Raw genomic sequence first — 20,549 nt, forward strand, 5'->3', positions numbered from 1 at the left:
TCCAATATAAACACAGTGAGATGCTCTATTAATTGTCAATTGGTCAGTCACTTCTTTTCGGCACCTATGTGTGTGATGCCACCTGAAATAGGAGGTAGCAAGTGCAGATGATCAGAGCTGGGACTCTGCACTCACAATGTCTCTCTTTGAATTGAGGTTCCCCCGCATCCTTGCTACATCATCTTGGGCAGCCTCACTTTTTCCATCTGTAATGTGAGGATAATAATAAGAGTCATATGAAGATGAAATGAGATAATCCACACAAAGCTCTGTCATAGTGCCTAGAACAATGTAAGTGCTCATTAAATATTATTACTAAGAAAGAAAAATGAACATGGATAACCTCTTTTTGTGGGTAGCTTATCATGAAGAATGGTAATAGGAAGCAGAATGTTCTATACATTAGAGTAGAACAAATGTTAATGGAGCTTTAAGAACGAACCAAGGTCACAAAACAGCTGGAGAGAACCAAGGTCACAAAACAGCTGGAGAGAAGAGAAGAAGGTAACAGTAATCTTTAATCATTAAAAGATGATTAAGGGAAAAGGGGGAAACTTGGAATGAACAGGCTGAGGAAAAGCACACAGATGGGAAACAGCCGTGGGCAGTCAGATTGGTCAAGGGGCAGTGCTTACAGGAAGGAGCAATCGAAGATAAGGCTGAAATGAAATCCGGTGGACCCTGACTCCCATGTAAGAACTTTGGACTTCATGTGGTGTGTATGAAGCACAATGAGTAGAAATTCCAAATGAAAGTTGATGGTTTGTTCTTATTTTTTAGATTTAGGATCCAAAATCAATTCGACTTAAAGAGCATTTTAAGTGCTTGGGGAGTCACCGATCTTTTTGATCCACTCAAAGCTAACTTAAAAGGAATTTCAGGTAACAACAATTCTTCCAAGCTTTGTTGGTATTACGTTTGGGACAGTTTTGTTACACTTTAAGGGGCTTTCGTTGCTACCCCAGAGCCCTCAGTTCTAAATAGCCAAAGTCAAACATTATATCAGAGGATAAAATTGCTTTGCTTTATATAAGAATGTGCTGCTTTTGATAACAGTCTATGCCTTGAGACTTTTAAGCACAGATTTTGGAGACTGCATTCCCAGTGCCCTCCGTGGCCACAGTGCTCTATTCTTTGGCACTGGGCCCGTAGAGAGGCACAGGCATGGCAACAGAACTTTCCATTTGAACCTCCCGCTGTCATTCCAGCCTCCCAGTCACCCTTCCTTGCTGCCTCCTCTCCCATCCTCACTCCCTGTACCTCCTCTGTTCTCTTCTAATGAGCTAAACATGAACTTCCCCCTAACACACTAAATTTCCTTTCCTCAAATAACTCATGGTCTTATATCTTTGCCCTAAAATGTTCTCCTTTCCAGCATATACACTGAATTTCTTTGCCCATAGTTGACATGCTTTTAACAATCAAAAAGGGCTGTGTTCAGTTGTGATCTGAACTTACATCAAACATAAAAGGGAGCAGAATGCCAGAACTTACATTCCAGAATTTTCTCAGAACAACTTTGGCTAAACTATTGCCAACCCAAAGGCTCAGGTTTATTTCTACTCTGGATGGTAAATTATCTGTGTGAGGATGACAAGGTGTAGAAGGCATTCTCATTGGTCTTCACATTCCCCTTACCTGATAAACTTGAGAATCACTATTTTGAATGTTAGACTATCATAACACAGTCAAGTGTTCTAAAACTTTGTTCAGAGTCTCCTTCTTAAGCAATCACAAAGAATAATGTGAATTTGATCTACAAGACAAGACTTGACTTGAGCTTTAGATGTGACCAGTTGAAAGGCAGTTACTTAACAAATAGAACACAGGAAGCAAGGGTCCCTTCTATAAAAATCCAACACCTTGGGGTTGGCGGTGTAGCTCCAGGGTAGAACATTTGCCTAGCATATGCTAGGTCCTGGATAATCCCCAGCATGGGGGGAGGGTGGGGGAAACCTCTGTACTTATTGCTTAAATATGCACAATAGTCAAGTTTGGCCACAACCACCAATACAATATTGTTGACTTGGTGATTGACTTAACCAGAAATATTCCTTAATGACACTTCAGGGGAAGGAAAAATACTACAGTGAAAAAAAAAAAAAAATCAAAGGACGGAAGGAGCACAGGATGAAGAACTAAAGTGCAATCTATCTTTAATTATGTGCAAAATCCAATCTTGCTTGCTCTCTTCTCAAGATTCCGGAGTTCAGTTATGGCATCCTGCTGCTGACAGCAATTCTACTCTTCTTTTGATCATCCAAGTTCAAACTTTAGGACTCTGAGTTTAATACCTACTGCCCCCCTCCGCAAAAGGGTGTGTATGACATTTTGATCCTTTTGTCCACACCACTGTAATTAATTGCTACAGCTTACTGATTGTTCCTTCATAACTCATAAATATTCTTTATGTCCTAGAAGAACATGCTAAAATGCCATCAGTTCTGTGTCTTCAAATAGGTCTGACCTTAACCTACACCCTGCAGCCCCCACATTGGTAAAGACATTCAAAGTTCGTAAGTTCTAACAAACCACGTAGTTTTAAGAGCCCCTGTTTGAACACCTCACCATTTTTTCCCCTAATATAGTAAGTCTGCTTATATTTGTTCAATCCAACATAAATATGTTTATAGATCTGGTTTATTGAATAATTACCTGGCAGTTTCCACATGTCAGATGCAAAGCTTATATTCATGTTTCTTACTGACAAGACACACCAGCATTATAACCTTCTCCCAATAAGTTTTATCCCTTTAGGACAGGAGTCAGCCATTCCCATCCATCTAAATATAATTTATGGCTGCTTTCCTACTACAAATGTGGAGCTGAGTTGTAATAACAAACACCACAGGGCTCACAATAAACTTTCAATATCTGGCCTGTTACAGAAAAAGTTTGCCTACTAAAGTATGGTTTTCCAATGACCTTCTTTAAACATAAGACTAGTCAAACATCTATGCCCAAGTGGGCTTCTAGCTTCATTCTTGAGACATGGCCACTGAACCTCTCCAAGAAACAGTTTCTTCATTTCTAAAATGGAGGTAGCCATCACCAACCTCATTTCTTAATTGTAGAAATAAAAGGTCTTAATATATAACACAATATCTGCTGAGAATTAACCAGAGAGGACGTGATGGGAAAATGCTGACCTCTCTTCCTTCAATTAACAAGAGGTCACCAAGCAGTTTTGTACTATTGATGGAAGTCCAACAATCATAGAGAATATTTGGCCTTTTTCCATTTGGTTTCAAAGCCCTGAATCATTTTATTCAAGTTCTCCTTCCCTACCTAAAAGTCATCTGTCTCTTCTTTGTATCTTTTTTTTTTTTTTTTTCCTATTTGAAGAACTGACTCAACATCATTTCAAGGCTCAGTTGAGCCCACAGCACAATTTCCCCCCCTACACCAGACATCCTTGATACCAGGTGTTATGAAACTTTTAAAAGTAATTCTAGGGCTGGGGTTGTAGCTCAGTGGTAGAGCACTTGCCTAGCATGTGTGAGGCACTGGGTTCAATTCTCAGCCCAAATATAAAATAACTAGAGCAAAATAAAATAACTAAAACAACTAAAAAAGAAAAATAAATTTTTTAAAAAAGTAATTCTAGTCTCATTCACAGTAAAGAGACCAAGCAGAATCTTTTTGAATACTTCCTTTAGGATCACCAGGTTTTGATACAGATAGATCCACTTCCTTTAGTCCAGGAAACATTCCTTATACACAAGCACAAAACTATTTTTTGCTTTTATAAGCAAGTAATCAGTTTCCAATCTCTGCTCAGTAAGAAGTACCAGGCTCTCTTACTTTGACTTACTATGACTTCAAATGAGCAAACCATCCAGAGTACATGAATTAACATACAACACACCAGCTGTTTGGACAGTTACACAGACAGGAGTAATGAGTGAGATAAACACTAGGAAAAATGGAGAAAGAAACTAACTACAGCCTAAGTTCAGAAGCCATCTCAGATTCCTCTTAGTGTTGTTCCTCTATATCCTGGGCTAGGTTCTATGTGAAATTCACACACACACACACACACACACCCCCATCCACCCTCCATCTCTTAGCAGCTAAATGACAAGATGAGAAAGGTAAGCTAGATGCAAGTTCTGGAAAAAATAATTTTTTTAAAGCCCCTAACAATACAGTAAATGTAGAGACACCCATTTTGCAAATCTCGTGTTTACACAGTCACAATATGAAGACTCTGAATCCTTTTGAGAATGTGATCAACCATACACAAAAGAATAATGGCCTCCATCAACAAAGGGAGTCAGGGGAACTGAAACAATCATTTGGCCGAGACTTGCTGTGTGCTTGCTGTTCGACACACTAACCAACATTTTCTTATAGATGTAATCACTGTTAAAGAACACAAAGGACAATTTCTTTGTGGGGGAAATGAGGCAAATGGTTGTGAGGGTTTATTATTAATTCATCCAGTAATTTAGTAAACACATAATCTTAACAAGATTATGCAAGTTGGGCAAAGAAGAATTTAAAAATGACTAAGTCATTTCTGCCTTCTAGTGCTGACAATTGAAAAAGGAGGGTAAGCACTGGTAGAAGATGTATGGAAGAAGTGGAAAGTATGACAGAGGGAGGGCAGAAAAGGGCCCACGCCTTTGCTTTAGGTATTGAAATGTAAACAGGAGTGAATGGGTTTATACTGCTCATTTCCCTAAGCATATTTTCTAGAATGCTAGTCCAGTAAATTTGAGCACAGGGGTGCTATAGATGGTTTTATGGCTAAACACTAAGTATTGGGAGCCTCCTGTAAACATTCATTGAAAACATTACAACTTATTAGCTCTGAGAAGTTCCCTACTCAAAACAAAAGTGCAAAAGAGTTTAGCCATGTCTCCCACATTTAATCAACTGTGGAAAAGCACCTAAAAATGACTTGGGGAAAAAGATCTGTATGATCTTCAAAGACACTAAGCTGCCAACACTTCAGAAGAGAAAAAGGCCAGGAAATCCTCGCATGCTCAGCGTCTTCTAGGTTGATTTCATGAGTTGCATAACATTTCAACATTGCTTAACCAAAGTAAGCAAAGGGAGGTGTAGTCCAAGATCAAAAGGCACACTCAGAACTCACAGAATCTCCCAAATTCTCATTTTTATCACATTGGTCTTTTGGAATGTCAACTCTTGCCAGAGATAAAATTTAAGAGATGTCAATATTGAGGCATGACAGGTTATGGATCTTGGCTTATGGCTGACAATTATTGTACCATTTCTGTAGTCTAATTGAGAAAACTTATTTAAAGGAAACTCTTCACTTTCAAGACACTGAAATAACCCAACCTATCTTCCTGAAGACATCCATCCCAGTTGGCCACATTTCTCACACCATGGCCAGACTAACACAGACATGCGCTGACTGTATTTTAGTCTATAGGGAGTTGGAGTTTCATAGTGAGCTCTACTCATTTCATCACTTATTTAAAATGTTCAGACATCATACTAAAGGGTAAAGAAGTCACAGAAATAGTAAAACCTTGTCACAACTGTCAACGAATCATTCTTTATCCAGAAATTGTTTTTAATTCTGGCACTGTGGTTGCTCAACGAGCTAGTAGGAAGGGCTAATTATTGACAAATAAACTTATTTTCTCAAAAGTCCTGCAGAAAAAGACTAACTGCTAAATAAACCAGATTCTTCTCTGGTGCCAAATCCATGGATTTTCTCCTTCCTCTGGTTCCTTTCTGTCCCTCCCCCGATTCTGGCAAATGATTGTTCCTTATAGTGACCATAGCTAACTCACAATACCTGAACATACCTTAATTACAAGATGGATGAAATGCTGCATATTCTATATTCTGGGGTGGTTTTCCATATGACACTCATGACCCATTTCCTTATATGTGCAAGAGTAATGCAAATGAATTAGGCTAAAACCAAACAGACAAAAAGCTCCCTTGAAATACATTGACTATTTTAACACGCAGGCTATAGATCCCTTTAGTTGGCATGCTAGAGCTGACTAGAACACACTTTCTGAAAAGTGGTAGTGTTTGAGTGGAGGGATGGGGTGGAAATGGGCTTTGAGTCTTAAAACCTGCATGTTTCCAATTCTGCTTATCAACAGCCCCCTTTAATAGCTGAAGTTTCTTCTAAAGATTCTTTCATTCTCTATTCCATATACTACCATTTCATCTTTGGAGAATTGTTTCAAAATGGTTAATTTTTAAATTACAGAATTCTGTCACTTGCAAGTCATCACTCACAGTCCCAGTTGCTAAGCTTAGATACTTTTGAGACTGTTAGTGCACAGCACAATTAGTTAGACATTCCCATTTTCTCTGCAGATTTGGGGCCAAGAGGCAACTGACACACAGAATGCAGCTGCACAACATTAGACACATTTTTAATACAGTAAATTATGCCTCTTTAAAGCTAAAACCCTGTAACTTGACCATTTAAAGGTAGTTCCGTGGTAGAGCACTTGCCGACACACTGCAAGGCTCTGGATTAGATCCCCTGCACCACAATAATAAATAAATAAGGTTGCATAAAAGTGACTCTTAGAAATGCAATCCAAGAAGGGATTCAAGGAAGATCATCACAGAAGCTTACTGAAAATGATTACTGGGCTACAGAATCTGCCTTTTAACTCATATAATTCTTATCATTATTTAAAGTTTTAGAAATACTGGCTTAAGATTTTAATGTTAACTAGGATTCACTTTTAAAATTAATTATTGAAAACATGGGACAGTGCCTGAATATTAATTTTGGTGGAGAGGAGGGAATTATTAAATTTAACAAGTTGGGTTTTTGTAAGTTGCATAAAAATATTGAAAGTTGATAATTTTCTAAACAATTTCTCCCTAGCTATACAGTAAGCAGCAATGGAAACTAAGTTTTAAGTACATTCTTTTAAAATGTACTCAAATACTTAGACTAAATGTCTGGAAAAATGTAAACAAGCAAATCACATTTTTTTCCTTTCCTGGGGCCAGGCCAGGATGGCATTTATGTTTCTGAAGCAATACACAAAGCCAAGCTGGAGGTTTCAGAGGAAGGCACCAAGGCATCAGCAGGCACAGGTATGTCCAGAAACCCCCACCACACGCTGGCCCCCATCTATCTACCCTTGCTAAATGTGACCAGTTGCATCCATTCTAAACCTTTCCATTAAAAACCCCAGTCCAGAAGTTAGTATAACATTAAAAAAAAAAAAAAAAAAAAAAAAGAATGTTAACAGAAAACAAAAACATTTTTGAAAAATGGAAGAGATTCATTTTGGAAAGGATTTATACCATCATCTCGTAAACAAGAAATAGAATCATTTAAAAAATTATTTTAAAAATTATCTTCTCTAAGAAATTTATTCCATGGAATCTTTGAAAAATAAGAGGCTTGGCTGTTATCTTTAATTCTAAATTTTCCCTTTTGCACCCACTTTAAACACCAAACAATAAAATGTCATAGAATGCTTTGGTTTCTTTCAAAAAACAAAAAACAAAAACAAAAAAAAATCAAGGTATATAATTGAATTTGTACCCAATCTAAATTGTGCTTTTCTTCAGATAAATAACAGATATAATGGGATTCTTCCATTCTTTCTTTTCTTGCAGCTCTGTTGTTACTTAAAAGGTCTCGGATTCCTGTTTTTAAGGCAGATCGGCCATTCATCTTTTTCCTGAGAGAACCCAGCACAGGTATTTTTTTTAATAGGATTGAGATAATTAAATATTTATAAATCAATGGCTCATCTGTTCCTACAACCTAAAACAGGCAATCCTTGTATGTAGCTATTTCTATAGTGTTTCAGAAGCTTTTCAGTTGTGAATTTGTCTTATAGTCTGAGAGACTATTTCATAAGTACAAAGGAACTATTATTCTCCATGTTTTCTGCCTTTTTGTTCTCAGCTTATTTATAGCTTTTTTTTTTTTTAAATTCTGTAGGTATCTACTTTTGGGGAGACTAAGAAATCATGATGAAAGTAAATAGCTTTTTTTTTTTTGGTGGCACTAGGGGATTGAACCCAAGGCCTGGTACCTGCTAGGAAGTGCTCCACCATTAAGCTATAATCCTTACTTCTATATCGGCTTTCTTCCCCTGGCCAGTTGTTCTCTAGGCTTTCCTATCATTTTAGGAAAAGACAGTTTCCTCAGGCCCCAAGAGTATCTCAGAGAACACCCCTAGTGACTCTAGAATTCTAGTGAATTCATCTGGATCTTTATATTGTTCTTCTATTTATCTTTCTCAAAAATAAAATATTTGCCTTAGAACTTTTTAAGTCCCACTATATAGTCTTATCTCAACCCAAAGATAGTGTGATACAGGCAATGCCTTGCACATCACAAAGAAAAGCAGATGTCCTTTAAGCTTCAATAACATGATACAAAATCTTTAAATTATTTCTCTTAATGTTCCTCCTCCCCCCCCGACAATATTTAGGAATGAAGAGATTCTCAGTAAAGAGTTGTTGGCAAGTCTAAACAGTGTATTAAAAATAAATAGGATGGAACAAGACTAATAAAATGAAGCAAAGGTGGATCTACTTTAACTAAACATCAGGCATTACTTTTATTTATGGAGAGGGAAAAAAAAGTCAAAAGTTAGAATTATGAAAATTAAGCATAGTTTTACACAAATTAAAGAAATACTGTCAACATCATTTTATCTGAGAATCATTTGCATACTGCCATTACTTGCACTAGAAATAAAAGGAACATTTTTGTGACAAAAGGATGAAGATAATCTATTAAGGGATTATTTGGGAAGAAAAAGTCCATCAACAGAATATATCCACTTAGTATAATCACCATGATCTGCCCAACCCCATTAGTGATTAGATGAAAATGTCACTTATCACTCAGGACAAGCAGCAGAGAGTCACATGTCAAAAAAAAAAAAAAGTAGGTTCTACTCTCAAGAAACCAAGATAAGGCTAAACTTTAACAGAAAGGTCATTGCCAAATGCTGATAAGCCAATAAAGATTGATGACAGTTAAAAGAGAGATTCTATTAACTGCATAAAAATGGTGTACAATTCTTGAACTAGGAAATGACACACCACTTTAGTTTTCAGAACTGCCTTAGCAATCAGAATGAAAATATAAGGCTAATTCAAAACTAGTTCAATAATCCACCACAAATCTAAGCATAGCCTTTGTGAATTTGTTTACATTTCTTTCTGGAAGGCTCTTGTCCATATCACCCAAATCAAAGAGGCTATTGACAGTTACTGAGAAAATTAGAAACAAGTCTCGGCCTTCACTACTCCAAACTGACAAAGCTTAATGATAAGAGCAACTAATGAATCAATCGACAAATTAGACACACGGGAACATTTTTTAAAAAGCAATGTAAAAACTTCCAACATTAACCTTTCAGAAAATACCATTTGCCAATGTAAGGTCATTTAGTGATCTAAGAGTCTCAAGACATAACTACCTCAGATATCATATTTTTCTTTGCTGACAAGAATAATTCTCTAACAAGTATTTCACTAAGTTAACCAACTCATCTGTAGTTTTTGTTTGTTTAAAATAAATGAAAGAAGCCTGAGAGAGATGAGATATTAAGCTTGGTTGTGATGGGTTTCAAACTCTGTGACTAGATTTTTGGCATGAGGTTATGTCATGGAAGAGAGATAAAGGTCAAAAAGAGGAGACAAAATAAACTGATACTTCCAAGTCCCTATAGAGTTCTTTCTGAAAAATGTAAAAGGTCAAGGTCTAAAGAATCATTACTTCATAAGCAATCTGTGAAATGGAAATCAACTATTGCCAGGCATGGTGGGTGGCGCATGCCTGCAATCCCAGCAACTCGGGAGGCTGAGCCTGGAGGATGGCAAGTTTGAGGCCAGCCTCAGCTACTTAGCAAGGCCTTAAGCAATGTAGGTAAGACCCTGTCTCTGAACAAAAAAGGGCTGGGGATGTAGCTCAGTGATACAGTGCCCCTGGGTTCAATCCCCAGTACCAAAAAAAAAAAACCTGCCATTGGAATTAATCTTTTTCATATATATTAAGTATGAACTTCTATTTGAATGACTTCTTATCTCTTCTATTACTCTGAATCTAAATACATAAAATTCAAGACCAGACAGTACATTCTGGATTTTGTGTAGCTCTTGCTGAATTTAGCAATGTAACTGTGGGCAATTACTTGAATAACTCCAATTATTAAATTGTATCTTGCTTTACTTGATGATATTTTGTAAAGGTAAAAAAAGGTTCAAAGAATTGCATATGAAAATACTATATAATGTTACATTAAATGCTTCTTTATCTTGACAGGATTTGTCTTCAGTATCGGGAGAGTTTCAAATCCCCTTGACTGAATTAAGCAGATCTCAAGGATGTTCTACATTTTCATGTGTTTTTCTTCATAAAAATTTTAGTTACAATTTCATTTTGCTATACCTTTGACATTTAAAAATGTTCTGATAAAAGTGTATAAAGATAAGGGTATGTGATTTTCAAATGTTATGAACCTAAAAATACTTCAATTTTATTATAATTTTATAGACATATTTGCCCTCTCAATTCAAATCTAAAAATTTAACCTTTTCTACTAGTTACCCTCAAAACTACTAAAAGGCACAGCAGTGATCTATGAATGGTGAAATTATCAAGTCACAGGATGGCATCCTCAATAAGGATAAAGAAGGTCACATTGGATTGAGGGTGGAGAATGGATGGTTTCGGTTTTCCTCAGCCTGTATAACTCAGAGGGTATGCAAAATGAACAAAATCATCTTAAATCTGTTTCCTTTCCTATCTAGCTTCTAAATAAAATTGAGAGTTTAAGTCTGAGAATTGCAGAGCAGAATGAAGAGATCACCGTTAAACCTCTAATATGTCATGCATGGACTTTTATAAGCTTGGCATGGCGTCAAACTTGCTAAAGGCAAGCTATTACAGAGTATGTAGCATTCCCCAAACTTATCACTCCCTAACTAACAACTTCAAATTAGTACCATCCAGAATCCTATGAGAAAGGAAAAAGGGTTGAAGGGAGATAAGGAAATCAGTAACTTCCAAAGCTGTCTGCTTTTTAAAACAGCTTTTAGAGTCTATCTGCTGCCACAGACATAGCCATTTCAATGATCCAAGCAGAAATGGGAATATATTGATGTGACCAACAAAAGCTATGAACAAATAGTAAAGAAACAATGCAGATCATGTAACATGTAATTACAGTTAGATTTAACAAATATGAACTTCAAGTGGTGTGTTTTCCAATGCTAAAAAGCAAGGTCTTTAAAATTCCATTATCTAAGGATGTTTGTAAATGATTATTTTGAATGTGATTATTTCCTAAACCACACAAGAGTAAAATAGAGCATTTATTGATGGAATAACAAAAGTGCTTTCTTAAATATTCTTCAAAATACATTTGTACAACTTACAATAATATATCCAAAATAACTGTATATACAAAACATTACCTAGTTTTAACGTATGTGCTTTTTTCCCCAAAAATTACAAAGTAACTTCTTTTTAATTTTTTTTTTTTTTTTTTTTTTTTTTTTTTGGCAAAGTTCAACCTTAACAGAGGTGACAATTTTAAAGGTTGGTTTAAGAAAATAGAACCTGAGGGAAATTGACACGCAAGAGTCAATGACAAGCAAGAGATTTGGAGGAATATTTTTAGTTTGTTAAATAAAAATGTTTTTTAGAGTGATACTTTTCACATTACAAAAATAAACCAAAATGAAGAAAAGGTCACTGTAAAATGATGGAAAAAGGATCTGTAGATTTGCTTTTAGTATTTCAAATAGCCAACAATGCATGTCAAAAAATGAATGCAAGATCACAACAGTCTTGTATTTACTTTGTATTTGGAGAAGATAGTGAAATAAGTGGCCACATTCTCATTTTCCTTTAATTGCTATTAATATGGTTGATCTGATTGGCTCTTCGATGAATTTCATCCAAGAAGTTCTCCAGTTGTTCTATTAGCATTCGTTTTTTAAACCTGTTTGGAAAACAAACAATAGTGTTCTCAATTACTTTTTAATGGATGACATATACCAGAATATATGTTTTTAAAATAGAAAAAAATCTGCTTTGGGGAAGATTTTTTAAAAAGTGAAATGGAAAATCAACACTCTATGACATAAAATCACTGATGAAGATTTGTAAACTATTACTTGTGCCCAAACAATATTGGTTTGTTCCTACAACAAATATAGACCTACAAATAGCAAGAAAGGTGTTATTTTTCCTACAATCATAAGAGTAAAAGCAGGGCAAAGGGAATACTAACATATGCAAGCATTCCAAATACTCAGTAAAATTTGGACTCCCAAAGCAACCACTGCACTATATTCTTCTGCTCTTTGAAAGTTGAGTGTTGAAAGGAATGTGAACAAAGCATGAATTACACAAAAAGGAAGAGAGAAATGAAAATTGGGTAGTTGCATTTAAAAACAAGGATGTTCTACTATTATAATTTAAAAGATAGCAAATCAAGGATAATTAGATAGCTATTATACAGGAAACAATTAAAAGTTTGAGTTTTAATTCTTGAAAATTTTAAGTAATAATCATAGGTAGATTAAAATTTCACTCATTTATATAAATATAAATATCACTGATTTTTTTATAATATCCTGAAACACTACTAGACATTCCATTCTTACTTCCTCTTTATTTGTAAAATAACACAAATAGTCACCATATTACACAACTCTCTAAGAAGTGGAGTTCAGGTGCCAATATTCTAGCTAAATTCAGAATGAAGTTTGAACTCACCAGAAAAATGTTACAAAGAACAAATTATGTTAAATATTCAAATTTGTATAAAAAATTATGACCTTATCCTGATAGACCCATGCTCTAGCCATGCCAAAAGAAAAAGAAAAAATTAACTGCTCTCTCCAAAATTTTTTATAATATAACATGAAATAAACAGGGGACTAATTGAAGGATAAGTATGTTTATATTTGAATCAGATTAAATAAATCCTAATGTTTCTCATAATACTAAAATTTGTCTTGAAAGAAAAGTAGAAAATGTTTTTAAGCTTGTACAATTATGCTTTCCAATTAATTGCACTTCATAGTTTACATTTACAACCTTGATCCACATTCCTTGTACTAAAGTACATAATCCTGGACTACTGAAACACTAACACTCTGAATAAGGACCATTTGCTGAACTCTGGTCCCCTTGATTACATGTATTCCCATGTACAAATTAAATGCATTCAAATATTGCCTTTCTAAATTATTTCTAATCACCAATTTCTATTAATATAAAAAGGTAAAAAATTAAAGGCTATAAAACATAAAACACCAGGAAAAAAAAAAACTACAGAGAAGGATGAATAATAATATTGAAAATACTTAGTCATCTGCAGGGAGAAAAGTTCCATAATTCCTGAATAATTTCTATGTGGCTCTTTTTTTCCCCAATGGGTGGTACTGGTATTGAACCATTAAGTTACATCCTTAGCCCTTTTTTATTTTTCAGAGAGGGTCTAAATTGCTCAAATTGGTCTCAAATTTGCTATCCTCCTCCCAAAAGTCAGTGGGATTACAAGTGTGTGCCACCACTGGCAGTGTGGCTATGTTTTAAGAGAATTCTTGTTGGGTATAGTGGCACACATCTATAATCCCAACAGCTCTGAAAGGCCTAAGGCAGGAGAATTACAAGTTCAAAGCCAGCCTCAGCAACTTATCGAGGCCCTAAGCAACTTATGGGAGACTCCATCTCTAAATAAAATATAAAAATGGGCTGGGAGTGTGGCTCAGTAGACACGTGCCCCTGGATTCAATCCCCAATACTTCCCATCCCCCCGAAAAGAACTACATATATATCTCAGCGTGCCATATGTATGGATAAACAAAAGTAAATAAATAACAAATACTGTTAAAATACTGCCTATGTAAACTGGGAACTCATTTCAAGATAACTAATTCATAATAAATAAAACTGTTTATTTTACCTTGATGCTTCTTTAATGACATTTTGTAAAAATATTAGTCTTGTTTGTAAACTGCCTTGCACATGCTTCAGTAAAGTGAAGATTCTTTCATATTCTTCAAACAAGAAAAAAAAAAATAAGTGGCTTTCATTTATATTTTCATTCATTACTTTTCCTCTTGCAGTTTTTTATATTAAGGTATACTGAGAACAAAAAAAGTTCTACCTAAAAATATCACCATTCTTTAAAGATTTTATAATACATTTTAATATATCTATGTGAAAGGAAATATTTATCAATAAAAACTAAATAATATGTCACTTTTTTTTTTTTGGCAAAAGTTCTCATTAAGGTTTTAAACAAAGCTTGGAAGGATGAATAAAAAGCTTTTCAGTAGTACCATTGAAAGGTAAGAGGCAAATGGCTTTTTACAAAAATCCCTCCTTATAATTTAAATTCTAAATTAAACTACATGGTGGGTAAAAGGAAGGGAAAAAACACAAAAAGTAAGGGTACTGTTGGAATCTCAATGTTCCACATACAACTCTGCCAAGGACTGAATCTTACCCTCTTCTGGCCTACCTACAGATCTACTCACGTACACATCACCGTCATAGTAGATGATCTGCTAACATCTTCTGAATGAATATCAGTAATATTCAGATTTTTTCCCCATAAAGTTCTTTTGCATTCATAAAGTACAAAGCTTTCATAATTTTAGTTTTTTGGCCTAAACATATTCTTTGTCACTGCCATAGTTTAAAACTTAAACACAGTGGTAGGCATTAGGATGAGAACTTTACAGACATAAAATTATTTAATATTAACTATATCTTTTTTTGGGTTAGTTGCTATATTAAAATTCTAGTTCTTGGTCAGAATACTCAAGACTGTTATAGTAGAAGCTACAGGTAATTTATCTGCAGGTTCTTCTTTAGCTTTCAGCCTTCCACACCTTAAACCTTGGACATAGCCAGATATTCTGAAGAATAAAGAATCAAATTAAAAGTAGCTCAGATGTTGTTCAAGACTGATCTAGAATCAGATATATACTTTTACATAATTTGACTTCTGATTTTTTTGAGCACATACAGAAAATAAATCTGAGATTTGTCTCTAATTATACATACTTCTTCCTGGCTTTCGGATCTCTTTCATTATTTGTGCTTTTAGTTCAGTATTGACCTCTTCGTGACTTCGGCAATGCATCAATTTCTTTCCTTTATTGAGTGAAGAAGCTGGTATATTCTCTTCAGCACATTGTTCTTTATCTCTTGGCGGCTCATGATTTTCTAAAAATCCACCAACAGTAAGGTCATTAGTTCCTAAATGATCATGACCAAGAGCCTCTGTATGATTGGTTGGTCGTTCCAGTAAACTGGCTGAAGATGTTGAAAATTCAGTATCCATAGCATTTGGTGTAATGTCTGATGAAAGTTGGTCTGCAACATGATTTTCAACCACATCATCTATTGTTGAATCATTAGTGGTTTCTGAAACTAAACACAAAGATAAAGGGGGAAAAAAATTGAGAGCCAATATGAATGCACACAATAAAGAAAGCTACAAAAAAAAAAAAAAACATTACTAAAGCAAATCACAACTGACTTCCTCAACAAATGCAAATTAACAAATAATGTGATCCCTAAGTCTTGCCAAAAATATGGAGGGTTTCAATGTGAAGCAATCACAATATTTACAAAATCTGTACAACTTTTGCCCTTAGGGAAAAAACTTAAAATAAAGCCAATTTCAATCAGTTTTTAATTCTCTGCTTTATTCTTTGGCAATTTTATTGAACAGGTATGTTTTCAATTCTTTAGTGAAAACAATGATTAAAATTATCATGGTCATCTTATCTCAGAAAGCCCTAGCTCATTCCAATCTACCTCAGCCTATTATCAGAGGTAAAAATAAATCATTTATACTATTCCAAAGTCTGTGGGGAACATATAAAACAGGTCATATATATATTTCATAGTACGTGCTTTTCTTATAACCATTCATATAGACCACAAGAATTGAGCAATGTAAAGCAACTTGGTGCACACATTAGACCCAAAAGCTTGAGAACTTGCCCTAAACACCATATTAAATAGACTTGCTCCCCATAGAAAGCAGGTGAATTCTAAGTTCTCTGTCCTATTTACTCATATTTCCCTGTCCACTCATCCCCACAAATCTCTTGATCTCATAAATTCTTCCTAAATTCCATTCCATGATTTGCAAATGCCTTTTTATTAAATATTTACCACAACAGAAATTTATACTTTATTATACTTTATTCTTACAAAGAATCTGCTCTCCTTTTCAGACCTGGAACAGAACTGCTTTCTCTTACACACTTTCCAAGATTGATTCTTTCATTTCCCAGTGTAATTTCAAGATTTCTTGTAACAACTCTTGTTTTTTTTTGAGGCGGAACACATTGCCACCTATCCTCCCTCTCCTCAACACTATATCTTAATACTGAACTCAGGCTACATGCCTATAGCCACTGATAGTTCTTACACCTGGTTCATAGTATACCCACCACGTCCCTCCTGACATAATTCTAGGTCCTTACTAGTATCATCAAAGACCTTCCTAAAAATGCCCATCTTGAATACCACCCCAGACTGAATAATAAGAACTGGTAGTTTAACTAGACCGCCCCCCCCCCGGTGACTCTCATGCACATTAAAGTTTAAGAAGAAATGGTATGGTGACCAATGTCTAAAAGATCACCTATCAAGAACCTGGCCTTTCATTGATAATTTGATGTCACTGCAATTGTTGTTTTTTAAAATTTTAAATAAATTTATGAAAATACTTAAAGAAAAAAAAGTACCACACCTCATCAATCCCCAATTTCTTATCTCCAAAGAACTTTCTCCACTTAACACTTTTGCCTCTCCTACCCAACATAAATTCAGAGATGAAGGTGCATAACTCTCATCTTTGCAGTAGTATTGCCTCTGGTCTTTAACACTAGATTATTGCTCTAGCAATTCCTCTGCTTTCTCCCTGTTAATCACATCTCTGCAAGATAGCCACTTTCTTATCAATCAGAGGTTTATCTCCCCTAATAGATCACCTTTTACCAATGTTCCAATTCTCTGCTTCTATTGTCCTCCTATGGCATCTGCTAGGCAAAACCCCAGATTTGATGAAGCTGTGAACCAGAAACTTTTCTGTGCTTCCCCCTAATCTGTACCCATACCCCTTCAGTTCAATGGAAGCAGCATTCTTTCATAGCACTCAGGACTGTTTCCTCTTGCCTTCTCAGTGACTCTGTACTGATTACATCTTCTCTCATCTTCATTTTCAACCTATCCTTTTCTATTGGTTCCTTCATACCAGCACTTTACTTTCTATTCTTTTGATCTTAAAAACAAGGCAAAAATCACAACTTTCAACCTGATTATACTCTTCTAGCTAGCATTCACCTTCCCCATCTACCCTTTACAGTTAAACTTCTTAAACTGATTATCTCTATTTTCTCACTTCTCATTTCTCTCTCCACCCCTCTTTTTAAAGCTTCTGTCTGCCTTACTCCACAGAAACTGTTAAAACAGCCAAAGAGCAATAGATCTAATTCTCTCAAATGGTCTCCTTTTTAAATATGTGAGATCACCAACTATTCAATTCTCTTTCATTTCTCATTCAATTCTCTTTTAGTTTTCGTAACATTAAATTCTTTCCTATATCTCTTGGATTCTTCCTTCTCAATCTCCTTTTCTGTTCCCTCTCTTCTTAACTTGGGCATTTTCAAAGTTCTATTCTTGGCTCTTTTTTTTCCTACCATTTTCCTCACTGCAATGATAAGCTACCTCCCATACCTATCCCTCTAGACCAAATCCTGTGTTCCAAATTCACATTCCTCTTTGGATTTCTACTTGCCTATCTAATATGCATTTCTAAACTAAACTCACATTTCCCCTTTCTTCCAGTCTATCCAGTATGTTTCAAGACAGAAGCCTGACTCCTCCTTTGCTCTGACCCAAACATTCAATCAATCACAATGTCCTTTATTGTATGTCCAAATATTCCTCGAGCACATATTCTCACAAGCCCACAGTCAGGTCACAAACATCTCTTCCCTGTGTTTCTTAATGGTCCCTGAGCATGAACAAATCCTTCTGTTCCCCTTTATACTATGCATTGTCTCTTTTGAGGGGGTGAGGAGGATAAACCATAATATATTCTTGGCCCGACAGAGCTTTCTACAATCCGGATTTTGCTGACTGTATCTCTGGTTTTTATCATTTAAAACATGTTTCTCCATCCCTTGTATTTCCCATGAATTGGTAGTTAACATTCAATTTGTTTTGTTTTGCTTGGAAGTAGAGGGGGAGTCAAATCCACTTCAGAGGGAGTACTATGTAATTCATTAGGAGGTATATAATATGTTTCCCTACAATTAATAAATCCATTAATTCATTAAGAGTTTCCTACATTCATTTTTGCTTCTCCCTGATAATATTCCACACATTAGTCAGTCTGGTTTTTAAAAAATGCTAATTAGATCAGGTCATCTCCTCTTTCAAATCTTTCAACAGATTCTCACTGCCCTTAGCATCAAGTAGAGAATGTTTACAATAGCTCTGTACAATCTTTATAATAGCCCTCCATGATTATTTCTATCTTTCAGTTTTATCTTAACATATGCCCAACACCACTGCTACACCAGAATTCCTTAGGTCCCTTTCTCATTACTATCTTTACACATATTCTTCTCAGACTACTATTCTAGCATAGGAAAATGCACAGCTTTATTTAACAAATTCCCATTCATCCTTCAACTTAATCTTCAGTGTTTTGCCCTCATAAAGTAAGTTAAACACTCTTGCCAAATGCTTCCATAATATACTTAACTTCTCTTTTGTACCACTTATCAAACTTCTAATTAACTGTTCGAGGACTTTCTCCCTTGCTCATAATAAATGAAGGCAGAGATCTTGTCTTGTTCACTGCTATACCTCAATGTGTAGTGCTGCTCAAAATAATACATGTATTTAATAATTAGCTTTTGTATTTAAATGCAATGGAAAGCTGGTTTTTGCTGGTACTGATAATGCTCCTTTCAAAACCATAATTTCCAAACTCGGGATTTGCTAACACCATTTTAAAGCATGACAGCTAACAAAGTTACCATGAATATATGAAGTTTCCAGCAATACTCATTAAAGCCATTCAAAAATTATTACATGCCAATTAAAAAAAAAATCTCTCCCCTAGGCATTCACTGAATTTTACCAATCAATTTTTTTCTATTACCTACTATGTTAAAAACCTCTTCCCTCAGGAAGAATCAAAAAGCAACAGCTAATGTTTTTAGAACTCTTACTTTTATGAAGAGGAAGGGGTTTAATAAGATCTGGCTGTGCTTGAGTCAGAGGTGCAGGTGGTCCTTTTCCTCCAATATGATTGTTCACAACAGGATTCTGCTGTCTGCCTCTTAATAATGGAGACATACACCGACGTCTTTTAGGGATCCCTTGCATATTTGGTTCTCCAGGTCGTTTATGTTTATTTTGAGGTCCAGCCACAAATTCATCTGCTTCATCTATCATCATACCCTATAACAAAAAAGCATATAATTTTCTTGGACTTACATATAAATTTTTTCCTAAGGAAAAAAATTGTTTATCATTTATTTATTTAGTTTGATAAATTTACTTATTTACTTTGATAAAAAACAATTTGGTATATGTATGATGGCATACAATATGATGTTTTGACCTATCTATTCAATGTAGAAAGACTGAATCAGCTAGCTGACACATCTATCGCCTCACCAGTTTTTTTTATGTGTGTGGTGGGCCATTATTTATAATACATTACTATTAACGACTGTTACAAGCAGTGAAAGACTCCAGTCAAGCTGATGAATATTTTTCCTTTCCTTATCCCTTTCACCCCAGCCTCTGGTATCCACCTTTCTATTCTCTTTAACCATCCTCCTCCCCCAAAAGTGTGTTGTTTTTTTTTTTTTTTTTTTTTTGGGGGGGGGGGGTTACAGAGATTATACAACCCAATCCCAATTCCACTTAAAATAACTATACTTTAACTATGTTGACATTTATTCAGTACTCTACCAGATAACAGTTTCAGCTTACCTTAGTTAAATTAGGAACCACTAAAATTGATAATGCCTACTGCAAGCAAATTATATAATAGAATATTTCAAAATTACCTTTTTATCCAGCTTAAAGGGGTTGCCAAATGTATGCAACCTTCGAGGCTGATCAGGATCAAGTTCTCTTAGTGGAGAAGGTACTTGCTTGAGGTATTCTTGGTAATTCCCCATTTGTGCTATAGGAACACTGTGCACTTGATCTTTTACAAAAGAATACAACAAAATTTACCCTCACTAAAATCATAGTTCATCTAGTTATCAACTATATGAATGCTATTCTAGAAAGTCTTCCCTTTTATTACATTTTCTCAATTAGTTTGGTGCAATTATAAGTTTTATAAGTTTTATAAGTTTTATGATAAAGTCTTTGAGATTTTTCAAGTTAATTTTAAAATGCCAATCTCACCTTCCAAATAAAACAAAAACAGAAATACTATAGTTACTCTCAGTAAATAAAATATGTAACCTTGCCATAAATGATACAGCTCTTCTACTCTATTCCAAATAAATAAAATTTAATAATAATTTGTACA

The 20,549-nt window shown here is 35.0% G+C and overlaps 2 protein-coding genes across 3 annotated transcripts in view; one reads left to right on the forward strand and one right to left on the reverse strand.

Moving 5' to 3' along the window:
* Serpine3 (serpin family E member 3) overlaps window positions 1-10,302 on the forward strand; it is a 29,082-nt gene extending 18,780 nt beyond the window's left edge. Inside the window, exons 5-8 of the mRNA XM_076871965.1 lie at window positions 781-881; window positions 6,970-7,056; window positions 7,588-7,671; window positions 10,259-10,302. Of these exons, the coding sequence (XP_076728080.1) occupies window positions 781-881; window positions 6,970-7,056; window positions 7,588-7,671; window positions 10,259-10,302 (316 nt within the window). The remainder of the gene's footprint in view (window positions 1-780; window positions 882-6,969; window positions 7,057-7,587; window positions 7,672-10,258) is intronic.
* The window catches only part of Ints6 (integrator complex subunit 6), an 86,441-nt gene continuing 74,427 nt past the window's right edge, over window positions 8,536-20,549 (reverse strand). For both annotated transcript variants that reach the window (XM_076871959.1, XM_076871958.1), the window contains 5 exons: window positions 20,074-20,216; window positions 19,225-19,456; window positions 15,026-15,394; window positions 13,917-14,010; window positions 8,536-11,942 (listed from right to left, as the gene is read on the reverse strand). In XM_076871959.1, coding sequence (XP_076728074.1) covers window positions 11,849-11,942; window positions 13,917-14,010; window positions 15,026-15,394; window positions 19,225-19,456; window positions 20,074-20,216 — 932 coding nt within the window. In that variant the 3' untranslated portion in view covers window positions 8,536-11,848. The remainder of the gene's footprint in view (window positions 11,943-13,916; window positions 14,011-15,025; window positions 15,395-19,224; window positions 19,457-20,073; window positions 20,217-20,549) is intronic.

This window comes from Callospermophilus lateralis, chromosome 12, assembly GCF_048772815.1.
Source record: "Callospermophilus lateralis isolate mCalLat2 chromosome 12, mCalLat2.hap1, whole genome shotgun sequence".
NCBI lineage: Eukaryota > Metazoa > Chordata > Mammalia > Rodentia > Sciuridae > Callospermophilus > Callospermophilus lateralis.